The 19,859-nt window shown below is 34.1% G+C and overlaps 2 protein-coding genes across 10 annotated transcripts in view; both read right to left on the bottom strand.

The window, feature by feature from the left end:
- The window catches only part of LOC149419044 (phosphoribosyl pyrophosphate synthase-associated protein 2), a 36,427-nt gene extending 24,815 nt beyond the window's left edge, over nt 1–11,612 (bottom strand). Inside the window, exons 1-5 of one of the 5 annotated variants that reach the window (XM_089638084.1) lie at nt 11,541–11,612; nt 11,026–11,139; nt 10,007–10,126; nt 2,136–2,424; nt 1,233–1,402 (exon numbers count right to left, since the gene is read on the bottom strand). In XM_089638084.1, the coding sequence (XP_089494210.1) occupies nt 1,233–1,402; nt 2,136–2,424; nt 10,007–10,126; nt 11,026–11,102 (656 nt within the window). In that variant the 5' untranslated portion in view covers nt 11,103–11,139; nt 11,541–11,612. Of the gene's footprint in view, nt 1–1,232; nt 1,403–2,135; nt 2,425–10,006; nt 10,127–11,025; nt 11,140–11,322; nt 11,342–11,460 lie in introns of those variants that run through there. The other 4 variants (XM_089638083.1, XM_089638085.1, XM_089638082.1 and 1 more) reach the window with 4 other exon arrangements.
- Nucleotides 11,613–15,621: 4,009 nt separating this feature from the next.
- Nucleotides 15,622–19,859, bottom strand: part of LOC149419043 (uncharacterized) — a 159,676-nt gene continuing 155,438 nt past the window's right edge. For all 5 annotated transcript variants that reach the window (XM_089638075.1, XM_089638077.1, XM_089638076.1 and 2 more), the window contains one exon: nt 15,622–19,792. In XM_089638075.1, the coding sequence (XP_089494201.1) occupies nt 18,483–19,792 (1,310 nt within the window). In that variant the 3' untranslated portion in view covers nt 15,622–18,482. The remainder of the gene's footprint in view (nt 19,793–19,859) is intronic.

Here is a 19,859-nt window from a genome sequence, read left to right as displayed (position 1 = left end):
CCTATAATGATATAATAACAGAACTTGAATAGGACTTTCACAGAGCCCGAAAACGAACGTTGAAATTTGATGAATTCTTCAAATTCTCCGAAACAACCCGTCCTTAGTGTTTTTGGGGCAGGGTCTCTCATTATTCTGAGGTTTAAAAGAATTATTAAATTTATTGAAAATCTCTGGTATTAAATATTTAAGCGTTCGGCTTCCATACTTATTTGTTACTCTTGGAATAATGAGGCCCTTATTTTCAGTGAATCTTGTTGTGTGATTATGCACCGGTTGCTTTTTATATTTTAATTAATTATGTCAAACAAATGGCCGCCTCTGAAACTTCTGCAGCAGTTGATTAGTTCGAGATAATTTTCAATCATTTTTTATTAAGTTTCGGGGGCTATCTCGGCTCTTAAATAGTTAATACTTGGCGGATGTTAATTTTGAGGTGATCCAATGTTGCAGGTTTATTGGCATAGACGCGACTCCAATAAAACCCACAAAAAATATCCAATGGCGTTAAAGCGCTTATTGTTCAATTGTTCGCTCAGTAAGACAATTAAATTGACCATAATCTTTCCGTAAACGTCGATACACAGTTTGTACAGAATTGTTATTGCTGTAGAATAATTGAACAATTTTAACGCATTGAGCGCTGGTCAAATAATCCATTCAGTAAATGTGTTAATCAAACTAATGTTAAACGTGCTAAACGAGCGCCATTAATAACAGTAGCCTAATTTACAATGTTACCAATATATGAAACTCAAATTGGATCATGCTTTATCTTTTGTATGTTATTTCCAGACTTGATATTTTTTTGATTAGCAAATAAAACACTTTTATTAAATATTTTATATTATTCCAAGGCGATCGATCATAAGCTGATAAGCCATCCAAAACTAATGTGATATTACAATGGCTTGTAAATGATGAAACATTTGTAAAAAAACAGGTCGAACTAAAGTAGGTTCTGTAAACAAGTTATACTTATTTTACTAGTTGGTTGTTTTACTTAAGATTTCCAATTGTGTATGTTGATAGTTTTAGTAATGAATGCTTGACGTTATATTGTTCAAATTATGTACTATTACCGCTAACTAGTAAAAAAAAAAAAAAACTTTTTGTAGAGTTGAGGAATTCCGCTGGCTTATAATATGATTACAAAACTAGACGTACTTCGTTAAAAACAGACTTATACAATATTAATTTGTAGAGTCTCATGAATTGGTAGTATTAATTACCTGGGCAGTGTAGGGGGTGAGTACCTCCCGTCGACCTCGTCACTCTCCGACTCCTTCTGCTCTCCGTGTATCACTGCGATTCCCAGTCGGAGTCGTTCAGCGTAGGATGTGGCCTTCTTGGCCGAGCCCGGATTCCTCGCAACAATCACGGCATTGCGGTAGTCGGGAATCTAAACAAATATACTTACATACTTAACAATTTTTTTAATACTGGCCCATTCAACGCAATCTATCCCACCACGTGGAACGTATTGACACAATGTATGATTGTGTTTTAGTGAATTTTCTTGGATCACATTTGTAGATCAGGTTAACCCTTTCACACCCGCATTATTGTTTCCACATATATAAAATATGTAATGCTCGATAATACCTCAGAAATTTATTTGAAAATTTTTGTTATTTTTTTTTTTTTTTAGAAATTATTCTATATGTTAATTTGGATTAACATTGGGCGTCAGAGGCTATTTTTTAAATAGTAATTTGATTACAATACATCGACTTTTCTCAACTTTCTATAAATATAACTTTGCTTTATTTACAATATCAGGTGTTATTATTTGGATCTGATGTTAATCTTAGTATTAGCATTTGATTTTTATTTTTTTTGTATATAGTAATACTATTATCCATGTATTATGTTACACTTAAATACATAAAATTTCCTCTGTAAAAGCCCGATAGGGCGTTAATGAATAATAAATAAATAATATGCATGTATTATGAATAAACCTTCCAGGAGAAATTCTCTAAATGATAGTGGAAACCCTATCAAAATCCGTTGTGTAGTTTACATGAACTAAGCGCACAAACAGACAGACGCTGGATAGCAACTTACTACCAATCGCTCGAGTAGATACAAGGCAAATAATGAGTTGCTTTCAATATAACAAGAAAACTTACGCATTCTTGGATATACTGCAGCAGGAAGGGAGAAGCTCGTAGATTATCAACAGGACAGTCGAAGAAGCCTTGAATCTCCTTCTGGTGCAGGTCCATGGTGATGACGTGCGTGAGGCCGGACTTGCACATCATCTTGGCGAGCAGCTTGCTGACGATGCAGCCACGCTTGCGCATCTTGCACTGCTTGCTGTAGGGCAGGTAGGGGATCACCCCCACGATGGACTTGGCCGATGAGGTCTTGCAGGCGTATGCCATGATCAGCAGCTCCATGATGTTGTTGTTTACATCTCTGGAAAAATGGACAAATTAATTTTTTTTTAAATGCTGTTTGACCGTTTGAAGTCAGGCGTATCCGCCACGGAGATTAACATTTGCAGCCGTCAAAGTCCGGCATATCCCCAGCGGATATATTAGCAGCTCAATCACACTCGACTTGATTTTATGGTATTTTGAACCTTAAATACTCCTAGTAGCATACTAAAATATACTTTATACTCTTGGCATGTAAATAATGTTTTTGTTTTACCATTTGTACAACGATATATGGAAAACATTGTATAATTGTGTTTATATTTTATTTTATATGTTTTTTATATTTTCTTATTCATTACCACCATAATACGGGCATTTGCCTTGTTTGGGGTATTTATAAAAAATAAATAAATATTTACTCATACAATTCTAGTTTGTCGTTTCGTCACTTGTAAATATATTAATTTCATCTATGAAAAAGTGCAATGCTATAGTGAAAATGTCATTCACCTCGCAACAAACTTGTTGTGTTTGTTTATATCATGTTTAGGGAAGCAGGTATGGGTACCACCACTCCGGGAACCATTACTTGGATAACCATCATCTGTCACAGATCACCCCAACTGGTTCGCTACTTTTAGTGACTTAGTAGGAGTGCCTGGGTTCATGGGACGAGGTTTGTCCAAGTCTTGGTGGCGGCAGATTTTTAGTATGCAAATATAATTAAATACAATATTAGAACCTGAGTGAAATAAAAACTTGGCCGATCACACATCTTCCGTCTTGTTCATCTCTCTTCAGCTTGGTAGTGAAGTCACAACCATAGTCTGACTCCTACAAGACTATGGAGACATTTATAAAAGTATAATTATAGAGGTATTCTTAGAGAATGCCAAGATTACAGCTACCTACTTTATTCATTAAATTTATTAAAATGATCAGAACAAAGAATTATTTGTGATATAAAATTTATTTTTTGTTCGTTTAAAATTATTGAATCGATGTTGAATATCCCTGAATTTCTATACATATTTAATTTCGTTCCATGTTCCTGGCAGGACAGTTACAAGATAGTAAATACCGTATTATTGCAACAATTTTTCTTCAAAGTACGCCTATGAAACGAATGCTAAATTCGGGATGTTGTTGATATATTTTTTTATTTTTTTTTTATTTAATAATTGTATGTTTTTTACAATAAATATACAATTATACATATTATACAGTGTTATAAAGTTAAATAATAATAGCTTTTCTTCACCATAAAGAGACGAGGCTCTTGTGTTTGGTGAGTGAATCCTAGCTCAATTATGGAATCATGTAAGTAAGTAAATAATATATTTGCAAAACCAAAGGGATAAGTAAGAAATAGGCAAGATTTATCAATAATACAGTTTCAAGATTTGAAGGAAATAATAATAAGAGTAAGATATGGACTTTTATAGTAGTTTAAGGTAATTTTTTAGTTTTATTTTAAATTACTGAATATCTTCAATATTTTTTAGATATAATGGAAGGATGTTAAAATATGTTATACCTAGATAGAGATAGGTATTTTGTGTTTGCTTTGTATTAAGTTTTGGGATTTTGATAGTTTTTTGATATCTTGCTGATGAATTGAATTGTAAGTTATTTAACTGTATTTCTTTATAAATTTGTAGAATTGAATATTTTTTATATATATTGTCTATTGTGGGTACATTGAATATTGAAAAGAGAATCTCAGTAGAAAATTTGGATGGTTTTTTCAATATTACTTTAATTATCAATCTTTGAACTATTTTAAGTGGATTTAATATATTGTTATAAGTTCCTCCCCAGCCAATAATTCCATATTGTAATATAGATTGTACAATTGCATAGTACACTCTTTTTAGGTTTTCTAGTCTAAGAATATTTCTAAGTCATGGTTTTTTCAATATTACTTTAATTATCAATCTTTGAACTATTTTAAGTGGATTTAATATATTGTTATAAGTTCCTCCCCAGCCAATAATTCCATATTGTAATATAGATTGTACATTGCATAGTACACTCTTTTTAGGTTTTCTAGTCTAAGAATATTTCTAAGTCTTATAAATATATAAATACATTTTCTAATTCTTTTGACAAGTTCACAAATCTGTTTTTTCCATTTAAAATGTTGATCTATATATCTACAAAGATATTTAATTTCAGAAGTTAGACTAAGTATAGAACATTCTTGATTGCAATTAGTTCTGTTACATTTAAGTTGATGTATTATAATTTTTAATTCTGGTATTGATTTAAATTTGTTGATAGAGAATGGGATACATTTTGTTTTTTCAGTATTTAATGAGAGGAGGTTTTTATCGAACCAATTTTTCAGTATATTAATATCAGTATTTGCTAAGTTATTAACATTATTCCAATCAGTACCTTCAATTATTATGACAGTGTCATCAGCATAAGATATTATTTTTCCATTTAATCTTTGATTGAATATGTCATTTACATAAATGACAAACAGTAACGGTCCCAGGACTGTACCTTGAGGTATGCCGAAGTGACTTGTTTTTGGTTGACTAAGTACATCGTTGATTTTTACGACTTGAGGGCGTTTGAAAAGGTAGCTTTTTATCCATTCTATAGCTGTACCACTTAATCCAATGTTTCTTAATTTACTTATAAGTTTGTCGTGTGATATGCTATCAAAAGCTTTTTTAAAATCTATGAAAATTCCAATGCATTTTAATGATTTATCTAATGAATTATGAACAAGACTAGTTAATTTTGCAATTGCATCCTGAGTGCTTCTACCTTCCATAAAACCGAACTGATTTTCATTAATTAATTTATTACATTTTACAAATTGGTTTATTATTTTTTTTAACTATCTTTTCAAAAATTTTTGCTATGTTCGAGATTACTGATATGGGTCGGTAATTGCTAACTTCTTCTGGGTTACCAGATTTAAATATTGGAGTAATGGTAGTTTGTTTGTAGATTGATAGAAACACTCCGCTTTGGAAACTTACATTCATTATGTGTTTTAACGGTTTAGAAATTTGATTTTTAATATTTTTTAAAATATTAACTGTTATTCCATCAAAACCCGGGGCAGAACCTCCTTGCATACCGTTTATAATTGATATTATTTCGTTCTCTGTGGTGACTTGTAATGTTGCTATATTATTGTCAGTATCAATACTACAGTCTGGAAATGTTATATTTGGGTCAGTATGAATGAGATTGGCAAGATTTTCCCCTACGTTCGCAAAGAAGGTGTTAAATATGTTTGCAGCTTTTGAGGGATTTTCTTTACAACATGTTGTCATGAAATATAGTAGCGATGTTGTTATTCTTGTTTTTTTTCTTGTCAATTATTTCATTTATAACTGTCCACACTCTTTTACTATCATTTTCAGCCTGATTCAACTTTTGTTTATAATACTTTTGTTTTGTGTTTTTTATAATATATGAAAGTTTGTTTTTATATGCTTTAAAATGATTTAGTAAATTTTTATTATTTGGTTGTTGAGTAGTTAATTTGTAAAGAGCTTGCTTATGTCGTACAGATACTACTAAACCATGAGTAATCCATGGTTTTATAGGTTTCAAGTTCGACACTTTGGATTTGGTTATTATATTATTATTTGTCGAGTCATTTATGCATTTAGATATTTTTTCTTCAAACATTTTACAACATATATATTGACATCATTACATTGTAATAATTTATTCCAATTTTCTGATTCTAATTGGTGTTTTAATGTATCCATATTAAGTACTTTTTTTGAGTAATTATTTTGTTTATCAATATTGCAATATAAGCTGGCATTTTTTGATGTTTTCTTTTCATCGAGTAGAGCTGATTTATTTGGTGAAATTGTTTAACTCTGGACGTGTAAAAGAGCGTTGATTCGATGAATGACGGTGTCAAATTGTATTGATACTTCTATTTTATTTCCTACTATGCACCTATATTAGGGTGTCCCAAAAAAATTAAAGTTGTTATTTTTTAACGCATACCCTCTAATTTTGTTTGAATAATGACAAAACACATATAAAAAAAATTTCGTTTACTTTGGACAACTGCAACCCGTGCCGACTAGCATCGAAAGATGTCAGTACTTGTACATTAAGACGCCAGCGAGCAAACGTGTTGATGAGCTTGTAATTACTTGCTATTTTGTTAGTAAACGAAAATCACTCGTTCAAGCAAGATGTTGTTAGATTTACGCACTTCTAAAAAGAGTATATTTTTAATAGGAGTCGTAAAACACCAAATATCGGGTTCTAAACTGCCATCTAATGGACAAGTTCTTGAAGTTTTGCTCTACAATATCCGGAAAGTGAATTTAACTGTCAATATATACCAAATATAGCCATAGTTGGTATTAAAAGCTGTGTTTGAAATAAAAATCAGTCAAGTGACTACAAGCCCTGACATACCACTCTTCAAAAAGTTTCGAGATAACTGTAAAAATGTTGATCCCGATAAAATTCAGTGCTACAGAGAAAATCTCACATTGCACCTAACCGCTTCCGAAATCGATGATTTGCTTGACTTTTACCGTACTGCACTGACAACAAAAATACTTGGAGATGACTATTGAGAGTTTTTAGAGCTCTGTGTGATAGTTTTAGGAGGAGATACAGCGAGAAAATTTAAGATTCGGCCTCCAGGTGCTCGATGGATGGCAAAGGCGCTTTATTCCTTGAAAATATCATTAATTTGTGCGCAATTTAAAATTACCGGTAAGGATAAGGCGGCACTTTTAGACGTTTGCCTGTTCATAGTAACATCCTATGTCAAGCCATGGTTACAATATATTATAGCAGTTAAAGCACCTTACCTTGCTTTTTGAAATCGATGAAGGCTTAGGAAAAAATTGATGAAAACATCTCAATGGCAGCTTTATTTCTGTTCAGTAAGCAGTTATGGTATTTGACCGATGAAGAATCTATTTTATCAATCTATTGGATCAAACAACTAAAATAAAAATGCTCGAAATATCAAAAAAAATAATTTATCAACCCATGACAAACGTTACATCCCATCGAAGGAAGATCTCGATGGTAAATTGTATGGTAAGTTTATTAAGTAGTTTAAAATATGTTTTGTATTGAGGTTTTTGTTCATATCATAATTTAGTGACTTTTGTTTCAGAGAAAAATATTTACGACTTCATTTTAGTCAAGAGCAAGTATTTGTTTGATCGTTTGAAAACAGATGCCAGTTTTCTTAACGAATTCCCTACGATGTGGTCAAATAATGCTTCTTATCAAGAAGTCAGAAAGAAGGTGTCGCCGCTGAGGGTAGTGAATGATACAGCTGAAAGAACTGTTAAGTTAATGCAAGATTTTCACGTCTCAATCTCACGGTCGAAAAGGAACAAAAATAATTTTTGTTACGATGCGTTCAGGAACACCGGAAGATTTATCCTGACTGTAAAAAACAAACTATGAAGAAAATTTTGAATCAATAAAACATTTTTAAATATAAAATACTACATAATTGAACATTTGTGCATTTTTAAATTTTATTTATCCGACAAAAATGAAAGTTGAAAATCCTTCCATATTAACTCTGTACCATATGTTTGGCATCAAGTCGGCACGGGTTGCCGGTGTTTAATCAAAATAATATTTATTGTATGAGTTACTGGGATCAAATGGAATAAAATAAGAGGGTATACATATTTAAATTCAATTCTTTCGTGTGCAATTTTGACAGCCTTCGTGGTAAGGCTCTCGACCAATATAAGATATATTTGAGGCATGTTCCAGAGTGGAAGATACTCTCAGTGTCATCCTGGTGAAAGACCGCCATTCAGAATTGAAACATTGCTTGAAATGGCTTTGGCCGTGTTTGCCATCTCCTTCCCCTCCCCACTAATTTCAACCTCACAAAATATCCCAATTGGGGATGCCATAGTCTCACTGGCTCTAGACAGTTGGGACTTTAGTACAGTTTCTATATACAGTGGAACCTCTCATAACGAGCACCTCTTATAACGAGTAATTCGCATAACGAGCAAAACAAATGATGAAAAAAATGCTCCCTTAACGAGCGACATTTCGCATAACGAGTAACACTGGTCTGAGGCAGTCAACTCTTAGATCAGCAACATCAGCAGCTGTAGGCAGACTGGTGGAACCTAAGCGCAAGCCAAATACTAAGTTTGGTGATTGCGCTTTCGGAGTATCTGGGCCGAAGGCTTGGAATAAACTCCCTCCGGAACTAAGATCCATAACAAGTCCAACAGAATTCAGGTCTAAACTTACCTTTTTAAGCTGTCATACCCTTAAATTAAATATACCATTCCTGAGAGAAAGTCCAGTTATATCCAATTATGTCCTAAATCCTGTATCTAAATTTCGCTAATAAACAATTATTTGATGTTAATTAAGTGTTAAACTCAAGTGACCTACCAGGTAAGTATTTTACTGTATATTATCTCCATAAATAGTTAGTAATAACATAGATAATTGTAGAAATGTATTATATATTTGTACAGCGCCCTTGAGGTGATTTTGCACAAAAACGGCGCTATACAAATTATCCAAATATTATTATTAACGCAGGAAGGGCAAGTCCCATCTTCACATCACTCACTTATGAGCCGGGACTTAGTGCCAGTCTCTGGTTAGCACTCGTTCTGCTAGAATGTTTTTTTTTTCCAAACTTGTGTTCAGATATTTTTTGTATTTTTATTTGTAGTGAATTTAACCCGCGGCTTTTTTACACCAAGACGGCTGGAATGTCAAACAAACATTTACTCTTACTTTGCAAAATAAATACTTAACAGAAATGCTGAAATGCATGGAAAACTGTTGCATCACCCTATAAGAAGGTGGCTATGAGTTCTACAAATTTATTCAATGATAGTGCTGTCGCATTTTCACCAAATATAAAGTGTCGGCAAAAAAAAATGTGTCTAGACAGCTTTCTAGTAAAAAATAATTAATTATTTGTCATAAATTCATAAATAATAAACAAGTTATTTCGATTTTTTTTACTGTCTTTTGCAAATCGAAATCGCATTCCAGGTTATTACGTTCCTTAACAATTTATAAATATGTAATTTTATTTGAATAAACGTTAAAAATAAAAATAAATTGTGTTTTTTTGGCATGGAATGCATTATAGTATTTTACATTGATTTATATGGGAAAAATTGTTTTGCTTGATGAGTGTTTCACATAACAAGTAAGATTCTGGAACGAATTAAACTCGTTATGAGAGGTTCCATTGTATATATATGCAGTTATGTATACTTTTTAAATATGTCCATATTAGGACCTACTAATACCTATCCATTCATTCAACTGCAGTACAAGATGGGTCGAGAAAGTCCGGCCGATGAGGTCAGAAGGTCTCCCTCAACCATTCTCTCTCTATCTGGCCCGCCATGCAGCAGGTGCGCAGACGTATACGCCGCCCAGACCTTGACAAACCTCACCCCCATGAACCCGGGCACCCTTGTCAAGTCACCAAACATAGCTTACCACTTGGGGTGACCAATGGCAGAGGTGTTGGTTATCTAATAAATGCTTCCCGAGGCGGCGGTACCCATATAACTGTAATATAAGTTGCCACTCATATTACATTAACCAACTTGTTAATACTGTTAGTATTTGGTATATCTTACTTGGTGCCCGTTTGGACTATGTAAATGTCTTTTCCTCGGACAGAATCTCCTATCTCCACCACCGTCTCCCGGTTCGTCTTGTGGAACACGGCACAGCCTCCATTCTTTACACCAAGACGGCTGGAATATCAAACAAACATTTACTCTTACTTTGCAAAATAAATACTTAACAGAAAACATAATACATTCAATAGAATAATAAAAATTTAAACAATATTAATATTTGATTAATTTTGTAGTGGGTAAAATTGCGGTACTTTGTTGTAAACTAATAGAAACAACTCTGTATTTCAAGGGAGATGGAAAAACCACAAAATAGGTTATTAGCTTCTTAGTTTGGGTTATTTTAATAATTTATGCGTATTTCCCAACCTTCAAACTTAACCTATGATGAAGGTCAGATTGGTCGAAACTGTTGAAAAAAAAAATTCCTTTAATGCATCTTTTACCATCTCCGCCGATGTAAATGTTTCTAGAGTAAATATTTCCATAACAGCCACACTTTTAATATGCACAGATTATCACACATCTAAATACGCATAAATAAATTACTTAATTAACCCAAACTAAGAAACTAATAATCTATGCTTTATGCATGTAAATAGTTGTTTCTTGTAGCAATTGTTGAAACAAAGCGCAATTTCCATAATCTGTGCTTAAAAGTACGGCGTTTAGGTTAATAATTACTATTTCTAGTAGTTATTAAGTTAAAACCAAGCGTTATTTAAAAAAATTGCATATTTAGTGTGCAACGGAGTAATGCAATTTTATCTTACTGTGTATTGCATTAGGGTAATCGATAACACAAAACCAACATTAACAGAAGTGTAAATATCCACAATCATTCATTTTGCAATTGAATAAATTTGTTCAATTCATTGTTCCATTTCTAACCTTTAAATTTGACAAGTTTGCAAGTTGTCAAAAAGAGCGAGTCAATAAATTGTACAATGGTACCTACATACAAGGAATATTATGAATTCGTACTTGGGACAGATAAGTGAACACATTTTCCTTACCTAGCAATCAAATTAGCGAGCTCAACATGTGAGTTACCGCCAATCAGAACAATATCAGAAGTAATTGGCCCCTCCATTGCATTTGCTCCACGAGGAATCCGAAATCCTCTATACCTAAGAAATAATGAACGATTATTATTGGTGGTTAAGTAACGGCTAATTTGATATAATGTATGTGCAAAACATGCTTCATTCCAATGCCGGAAAAAAGTTTGAAGGATTTCGAGAAAAACATTAGTTGTGAACGACAAACACGCAAATAATATAACACAAATAATGTTAAAACTTAAAACAAACTCCAAACGCCGGTGGTAACTACAGGGGGGATCATGTACGTTGCAGAATGGAAAGCCGTAGCGTATTATTAAATCGATGGTAAACAAGTGGTTGAGTCACAAGGCAAATCACGAGCATAGAAAATTGAAAGTAAAGAACCTTGTTTTGCTGATAAACATAATTTTATATATAATTTATACCTCCTAAAATAATTATTGTATTATTAATAATTAACAAACGGAATAACGATGCACGCACTCGCACTCCGGTGACAGCAAATCGACAAATAATATTAATCATAGATTAATAGCATAACTGACATGTGCACAAAATCATTGAGTCAGTTTTACTAGACGGTGTTGTCATCACATCTTTCTGCCAAAATCGACTTCATAGTGAGTCGCTGATTACTAAAAAAAATGAAATACCATAATATAACTATGCTTAAGGGAGTTTAATATTAATACTATGCATGTAAAAGAAAAGGAGGAACGAGTACAAAATAAAAGAAGTTACTTAATTACAAACACTATTAAAAATTTATTTAAAAAATGTATAAAGTTAAGGGTTAGTCTTAATCTAGGCTTAATACTAGGCTTAAATTGTAAGTCTTAAAATTAATTGTCCTTTTACTTAATCCTAAATTATTTTTTATTCAATATCTTAACATACAAAAATTATTCAGGCACTTCCCTTTACGATGATGCTGGATCCTTCACATTTGCACTTATTACTGATAACACAAGCGGCAACTTGGGCTGGTTCCGAAGGATGGAATTAGTTCAGCCTGGGCCAAGGCTCCGAAGGGCGGAGTCGGCAAGCAGCAACTCCTGAGAGGGAAGCTTCCTGGTCGGAAGAGCCTCGGCGACCGCTCCAAGGGGAGGGCAGGAGGTTTCTTGGCGGGCGAGGAACCTCCTGCTCCTGAGGCGAGAGGGTGACTGTTTGCTCCTGAGGAGAGATGGGAACTGTTAATAGCCGGTTGCGTGAATCAGTGGTCTTCAGCCGCGCGATCCGGCGACCGTAGCACGCCTGTGGTGGGGTGCTGGAACTATAGTGGTTCCGCTTTACACCACTTCTGTATGTTGTTCGGGTCCATGGCGCTGGCATTGCACATTCTCACCGCTAGATTTATTATTATTTTAAACTTACATTTTAAATACGACCTTCAAACAATTGCAATATAGTCTAGCCTTGGGCGAAGGTTTTTATTGCCCTTGAGTCGCTGGCTTAACGTTTTCCCATTTCAGATTTACGACTTGATGAGGGTCTAGAGCTAAATCTGCAGACTAATGGGTGTATTTCTAAGTTAGCTTTCTAATTTTTTATTTCGGTTGCCGGCCAAGCTATTCACTAAATATTTAAGGTTTAATAATGCGAACTGCAGCCTCAATCTGCGTGTGAAATTACAGAGACATATGCGGGCGCACGTGTTCAATTTGGTCTTTTTGTGAATTCAAGTCACGTAGATACCTAGGGACATATCAACCATTATGCCCTGACAGAGCGATTTAATTGAACCACAAAAAATGAACAGGATTTAGTACAGACGTTTCAATTTAATTCGAACCGATATTGTTAATCATGATGGCGTCAAGTGAAGTATTTATTTATGAGTGAAGTTATCGCTGCGTGCGTCAAAAAACGTCATATGTGGGCCAGAAAATGGATTATAAGGAGAAACGAATCGGGTGCTTCTAACCCTATACTGAGAGAGATGGCGTTCGAAGGCTATCGCAATCATTTGCGAATTTTGGAAGAGCAATTTGATGAACTGTTAATCTGTTAGTAATATTAGAATAAATGCTTATATTTTGAACTATTGATGACAATATTAGTGATTCCTAAACGAAAATCTGAAACAGAAAAAGATACGGTCACATCTAGGACTCGAACCCAGGACCCTTGTCTTGCCGGCGCACCGCTCTACCAACTGAGGAGCTAATATAATATTTAACAATAACATACTTCTAATTAGAACTACCAACATTGTCTTCATTTTTCTCACCGCACATTTTTACTGGCAACCACCTTTATGTATGAAGTGGAATATAATATTATTTATTTTACGTTAATAAATTATGGAAAATATAGAATATTTAATAATATGAATACATAAAAATATATTATACAACATGTCTCAAACTTCAGCTCCAACCTTTCAAGGGTAGGTTTTTTTTTAATCATAAATTAAATACTTTACGTTATTTCATAAGATTGAGATTGAGTGTGCTGAAGTAGATATTTTCGTCGATAATCTATACAGATTCAAAAAAATGTTCTGCTAAATAATATGTTTAGATAATTATATTATGTATCACTGTAACTCTCCTAGTATTATTTGTCATTTTACCGAGCTTATGTATAATTTTATATTATTATTTGTTTGGTTTATTAATTGTGCGTAACCTGTATTTAATTGCATTTTTACCTGTATGTATGTAATTTGTAGATTTTTATCTGTAACTTAACTGAGTTTTTGTAACTGGATAGTTCTCACGTAAGCGAGAACATCTGTAAAAACCCAGTACAAATAAATAAACCTAGTATAATCAACATTTATAAGCAATAATTAGTCACCTGAAATATCAATACAAATTGAAAATATCTCCCGAGTAGAAATAAATGCCGTCAACGGGAATTGAACCCGTGCCTTCTGATGTCCGGTCAGGTGCTCTGAAACCACTGAGCTATGTCGTCTTATTTCCAACCCGCCAAATAATTAAATATGTACTAGTACCTCAATCAACAATTACTGCTTATTATATTTTTTCCACCTGTAAACAACCAACTTTTTTTTTGTAGGAAAGGCTTTGTTAGTGCTAAATTTCCCACTAGATGGCGTCGAGACATATTATATTGGTGAAATATTTTTGACTTGTCATATATTATTATTTTAGATAAACTAATGTTTATAAGACAAGGTTTTATGCAAAGCATAAAGAGTAACAAATATTATAAGCAATAATTAGTCACCTGAAATATCCAACCCGACGGTTTGAGTTTCTCCAAAACGTTCCAAGTACCGCCCCCAAATATGCATTACATACTCGAACAGATCGCCACATCATCGTTTTTGACGAAATCCATATTGCCGATCGCTTAGGATGTTCGTTATTATTAACCACCATTTCCGATACCTTTGAGAGTATGGAAGTGATGGCTATGGGGCAGTAATTGATCAGAGCGGTCACTCTTCTTACGGATTGGGTGGACGATCGCTCTTTTCTAAAGATCTGGCACCATTCTACTTTTGAGTGAGAGTTTAAATAATTTAGAAAGCACCGGGGTTAATTCTGCAAATCGCCTCTGGACCAGGGCAGGTATTCCATTTGGCTTTATCGATTTTCAACTCGTTCAAGATCCGGAGATTTGTTCCGGATCTTTGGTTCCTTCATTTGGAAAGCTGTGTTTTTTAGTCTGGCTGTCATTTGACTGTAGTGACATATTATGGCGTGTGATCGCTCAAAACATTTTGCAAACTTGGCATAATATGCCGAAAAGCACTCAATGGATAAACAAATAATGAGACATTATTTATGAAAAAATTTACAAATCATAAAAAAACCAGTTGCTTTATTTCCTATAAATCAAATATTATACGTATTTGCCAATCCTCGGTGGCCCTTCAGATCGTCGGCCCATCTAATCCGTGGGGGACCTCTGCTTCTCTTTCCCAACCAACGAAAGGTGCTTACCACCCGTATAAAATCTCACAACATTGGTTAAAAATCCCATTAATATAGAATTATCATATAAATATGTTTGCAAGGGAGATATGTCACCAAACTATTACCAAATTGCACACACCAACAAGTGGCCGAGCCAATGAATGTTGTGCTTTTGGTGTGCAGGTTGATGCAATTCGCAGTAGTCTTGTGAACTATTTGGGTGACACTTTTGTGTGGGCAGTTTCATACTATAATGAGTCATGGCCCATCATGTCACTGAGTTATTACCAAACTGCACACACCATCAAGTGGCCGAGCCAATGAATGTTGTGCTTTTGGTGTGCAGGTTGATGCAATTCGCAGTAGTCTTGTGAACTATTTGGGTGACACTTTTGTGTGGGCAGTTTCATACTATAATGAGTCATGGCCCATCATGTCACTGAGCTATTACCAAACTGCACACACCATCTAGTGGCCGAGCCAATGAATGTTATGCCTTTGGTGTGCAGATTGATGCAATTTGCTGTAGTCTTGTGAACTATTTGGGTGACACTTTTGTGTGGGCAGTTCCATACTATAATGAGTTGTGGCCCATCTCGCTTGTTTCTGGGGGTATTATTCACGAAGCAGGGAGTAATAAGTAAAAAATGTATTTAACAGTACTATTACGTTTAATGCAAATGCAGGCTCTATTTAGCCAATGATATTTCACAAATAATCAACTATCCTTTATACACACATGATGGTTACATTCAACACGCACATACGCACATTCACAACAACTCATTTCCACTATACAATTTTACAATAATATTCTGAAAATATCTCAAATAAATAATACATCATTTTAGAAGAACATAAAAATTATAAACAATTATAATTGTCAGTGAATTAGCAACAATAATAATTATAATATAATAATTAACATAATATGTTAACAAATATGTTTTTAAAATTTGGATGGTGGAAAACACTTAATTAACTTAACACTTTAGCCTTTTTTGGGAACAACTAATATGATCTCACAGAAATAGTTGTATCTCCCTTACTGTTGTGGTGAGAAATATGATCTAAATTGTGTTAGAAAGAGAAAACATTACGCTTTATATTCAAATCTAGAAGTTAACCACAGTAGAATTAAAATGTACACCTTTAAGAAAACAAAGGTTCCAACCGCAATAAGGAAAAAAAACTTTTTAAGATATTTTTATAAGAACCGATAAAAAAAGTTAGATAACAGGTTTAAGATCACAGGGACCTATCTACAAAAACATTGCAAATAAAAATTGGAATACTAATATGCCCACCTGTATCTCTTAAACGGCTGAATGTACGAGATAGAGCTTTGTGTCACTAAAAAATACGTTTATGGCATTACCGAAACTAAGCTTAACTCATAACGCCAGTTTTTGTAGTTAGGCCCCTGTGATCCTAATCCCTCGCATTAACGTTTATTTACATTAAGTGTATTTTTATATGAGTTTTCAATATCAGTAAATATTTTGAACCATTTTTATTGTTTTTTTAATGTTTACGTTAAAAATTTAAAATTTCTAAAAACATAAGTTTATTTTTAATAATAAAATTTGAAAGCGTATTTTCATCACCTTTCAAAAACAGTTTTCCATTTATTTGGATTTTCTTGCAAAGCGGAAAAACTCCAACCTTCTGATAGAATAAGCCTGAGGCCTGAGGTGTTAAACATTTGATCCAGAAAAATTATTTTATTGCCAAAAAAAGTGCACAATTTCCAATAACTTATTTCCACTGTACAATTAATTTTACAATAATATTGTGAAAATATCTCAAATAAATAATACATCATTTTAAAACATTATAAAGTGATAAACAATTATAATAGTGATGATTATAATATAATAATGAACTTAATATGCAAAATGGAAAACACTTCTCTGTGTTGGGATGAGATTCAATTTTATAAGGTTTAGTGAAAACCAAACGCACTATCAAAATTAGGGACATTTATTAATTTGGCAAAGAACTTAATCTCTTACAAATACGGAAGTTTCTCAATAACCCTCATTACGCTCGTATTGATTCGCGGTTCGACAAATGTCACATTTTACGTTTCAAGTAAATATCCCCACAATCTCACGTAATTTACAAATAAATTTAACATTAAAATATCATTACACATTGTGAATGGAAAATAATACAATATGAGTTGAAGTGTTTTAGTGGAAACACATTGATTAATTTGACTGCGAATGTATTAAAAAATATTCTAAAACAACGATCCTCCGCTGATTTTGACCATTCCTAGGCCTTTACGCTATCACAGCTTAAATCATCTCTTAATTAACTTAAACATTTAATTGCCGTAAAAGTGCACAAATTAAAATAATAAAATAACAGTATGCTAGCAAACACAATATATTTTTTTTTCTTTTTTTTTTTGAATTTGGAGCAAAATTACTCATTAAAATTTAATAATTTCTGTTTGTATAAAAAAGTCCATTTTATTAAAAAATGGTCTGTAAAACGAACCGATACAGCAAGTAGGTAATAATGTATGTGTTGTACTATAATGTAATAATAATATATAATATATAAAGGAAACAATAAGATTGCACAAGGTTCATTAGCCGTACCTACAAAATGGCATTAAATGCTTTTCATTTCAAATATTTACAAATAACTAATTTGTTTAATAATTCACTTTCTAATTAAATTGGGAATTAAATTTAATAATATAATACAGTTGACTAAATACAATAGGAAATGTACATCCCCTAATGACTACTCGTTGCCTACTTCTTTTTCTGGCGTTCATTTACTTTAGTCTAAAATACACACATTTCCCCTTTACAAGTCAATTTCTCTGCTAGTTGTAGCTGTACGCATTCCACATTCACTAATACGTATTTCAAGTGACCTCTTACATACAGAAAATGTGACAAAGACAATAATTATTATTTAATATTATTTGTAAAGTTGGCATATAAAAAGTTAAAAATTAGTATATAAAGATCAGTAAAATGGACTGAAACTATTCTTTCGAATGCGGTGACTGATATTTGCCATTAAAACTATATTAATTGACAAACAATTAAAAATTTACTCTAAATGTTTAGGATTTTCTAACCCAGTTACAGTGACACCTGCCAATGCAGTTAGTCTGGCCTATAGTTGAGTTATCACTCGTCACTGGTGAAAGCGTCCTTCGATCGTGGATTGTATGAATAATTTACTCTAAAAGTTAAGGATTTGCTAACCCTTAACTTTTAGAGTTACACCTGCCAATGAGGTTACAGTCTGGCCTGTAGTTGAGTTATCAATCGTCACTGGTGAAAGCGTCCTTCGATCGTGGATTGTATGAATAATTTACTCTAAAAGTTAAGGATTTGCTAACCCTTAACTTTTAGAGTTACACCTGCCAACGAGGTTACAGTTTGGCCTATAGTTGAGTTCTCACTCGTCACTGGTGAAACCGTCCTTCGATCGTGGATCGTATGAATAATTTATTAAGTTAGGCTAATAGATAAAATCACACTAATTAAGGTGTCTTTCGTTAGTACTCTTGCTTGCCTCTGGTTCCATCTCTTTAGAATCCAATTTCCTTTCCAAGGTGGCATAAGCGCTACTGCCTATTCCTGAATCTTCATCTCCGCTGTCCAACAGGGTCCCCTCTCCCTTGACGGGCTCCAGGCTGGCCTTCCTCCAGGTTGTCTCCGTGCCCACAGCCTCGGGCAACACAGCCTTGTGTAAAGTGTTTGTGTCAAACGGGCTCTTTTCACAATCCGACTTGTAAGAGCAAATATCGCCCTCGATTAAACTACTTTTATCAGGGATCATGTTTCCTATCATAGAAATGGGGCTAAAAGGAGCAATGTCTAGTGTTTTGGTGTCATCCAGCTCTAGGCTATTGGGGTCTAACACCTCAATATTGCACAACTCCGAATCCAGATGTTTATCCGAGCATTTGGGACTAGGTTCTTCTAAAAGCCTACATGATTTGTTGGCAGATTTGAAATCCATGTTTTCGACCAGAGTGTTGGTGCTGCTGACGTCGGAAGCCGACTCGCTGAGAGTTTTGTCCAAGTCATCAGATTGGAAGGAATCCATATTCTTGAAATCAAATATCTTGACATCTTTGTTGGCATTCTTGCCCGAAGTGAGGATAATGGCCAACGGACTGGGTGGCAGGTCTAGCTTGAGCTTGTCGCGGGTGTGGCGCAGGCCGCCCAGAGGGCCTGAGGGAGGGGGGAGCGGAGAGGTGGAGCCCGAGCTCTGGCTGCTGTGGCCCGACAGAGAGGGGGAGGGGGAACTGGGGGTGAGGGATCCTGACGATCCTCGCTCCGGAAGAATCAACGTGCCGCAGAATGGCCGCCCAAATGATCCGTTCTTATTGGTTGAATTCAAAAGAATCTCTTTTTCTGTAAGCGTATCTTCTATCCCAGAATTAGTGCCTATATCAATATGAGTAACATCGTTCTTATTAAACGGTTCATTGTTAGCGAATGAATCCTTAAAGTCATAATCAATAAGAGAGCCCGGGGTAATGTCTTCCGTCCCAGAATCCGGAGTGACGTAATCGAAGGAAGGCTTAGTGATTACATGGTCGTTTTCGGTATTAGTGCCAGCGTTGTTAAGGGTAGACTGTTGAATTTCATATTCAGTTGGAATCGTGGGTAGCGAATCGTAATCGTCGATCTCTGAAGCTTCTCCGCCGTATGGTTTCATGTTGCTGAATAAAGATAAATGCTGTCCGGGGAAGAACTGACTCGAAGAACTGATCAGATTGTACGTCTCAAAGGGACGAGTAGATGATGAAATGTAAAAATCATCTTCGGAGAGCAAATCTGCAAATATCCAAGTTATGTAAATAAATAATGCAGGGAAAGGAATTGTGTATATTCTAGTGCGTGT

The sequence above is a fragment of the Hesperophylax consimilis genome, chromosome 12 (assembly GCF_061612785.1).
Source record: "Hesperophylax consimilis isolate HC1 chromosome 12, BYU_Hcon_1.0, whole genome shotgun sequence".
NCBI classification, from domain to species: domain Eukaryota; kingdom Metazoa; phylum Arthropoda; class Insecta; order Trichoptera; family Limnephilidae; genus Hesperophylax; species Hesperophylax consimilis.
The sequence above is the reverse complement of the archived record's forward strand: the minus strand, read 5'-3'. Positions and strand labels throughout refer to the sequence as shown.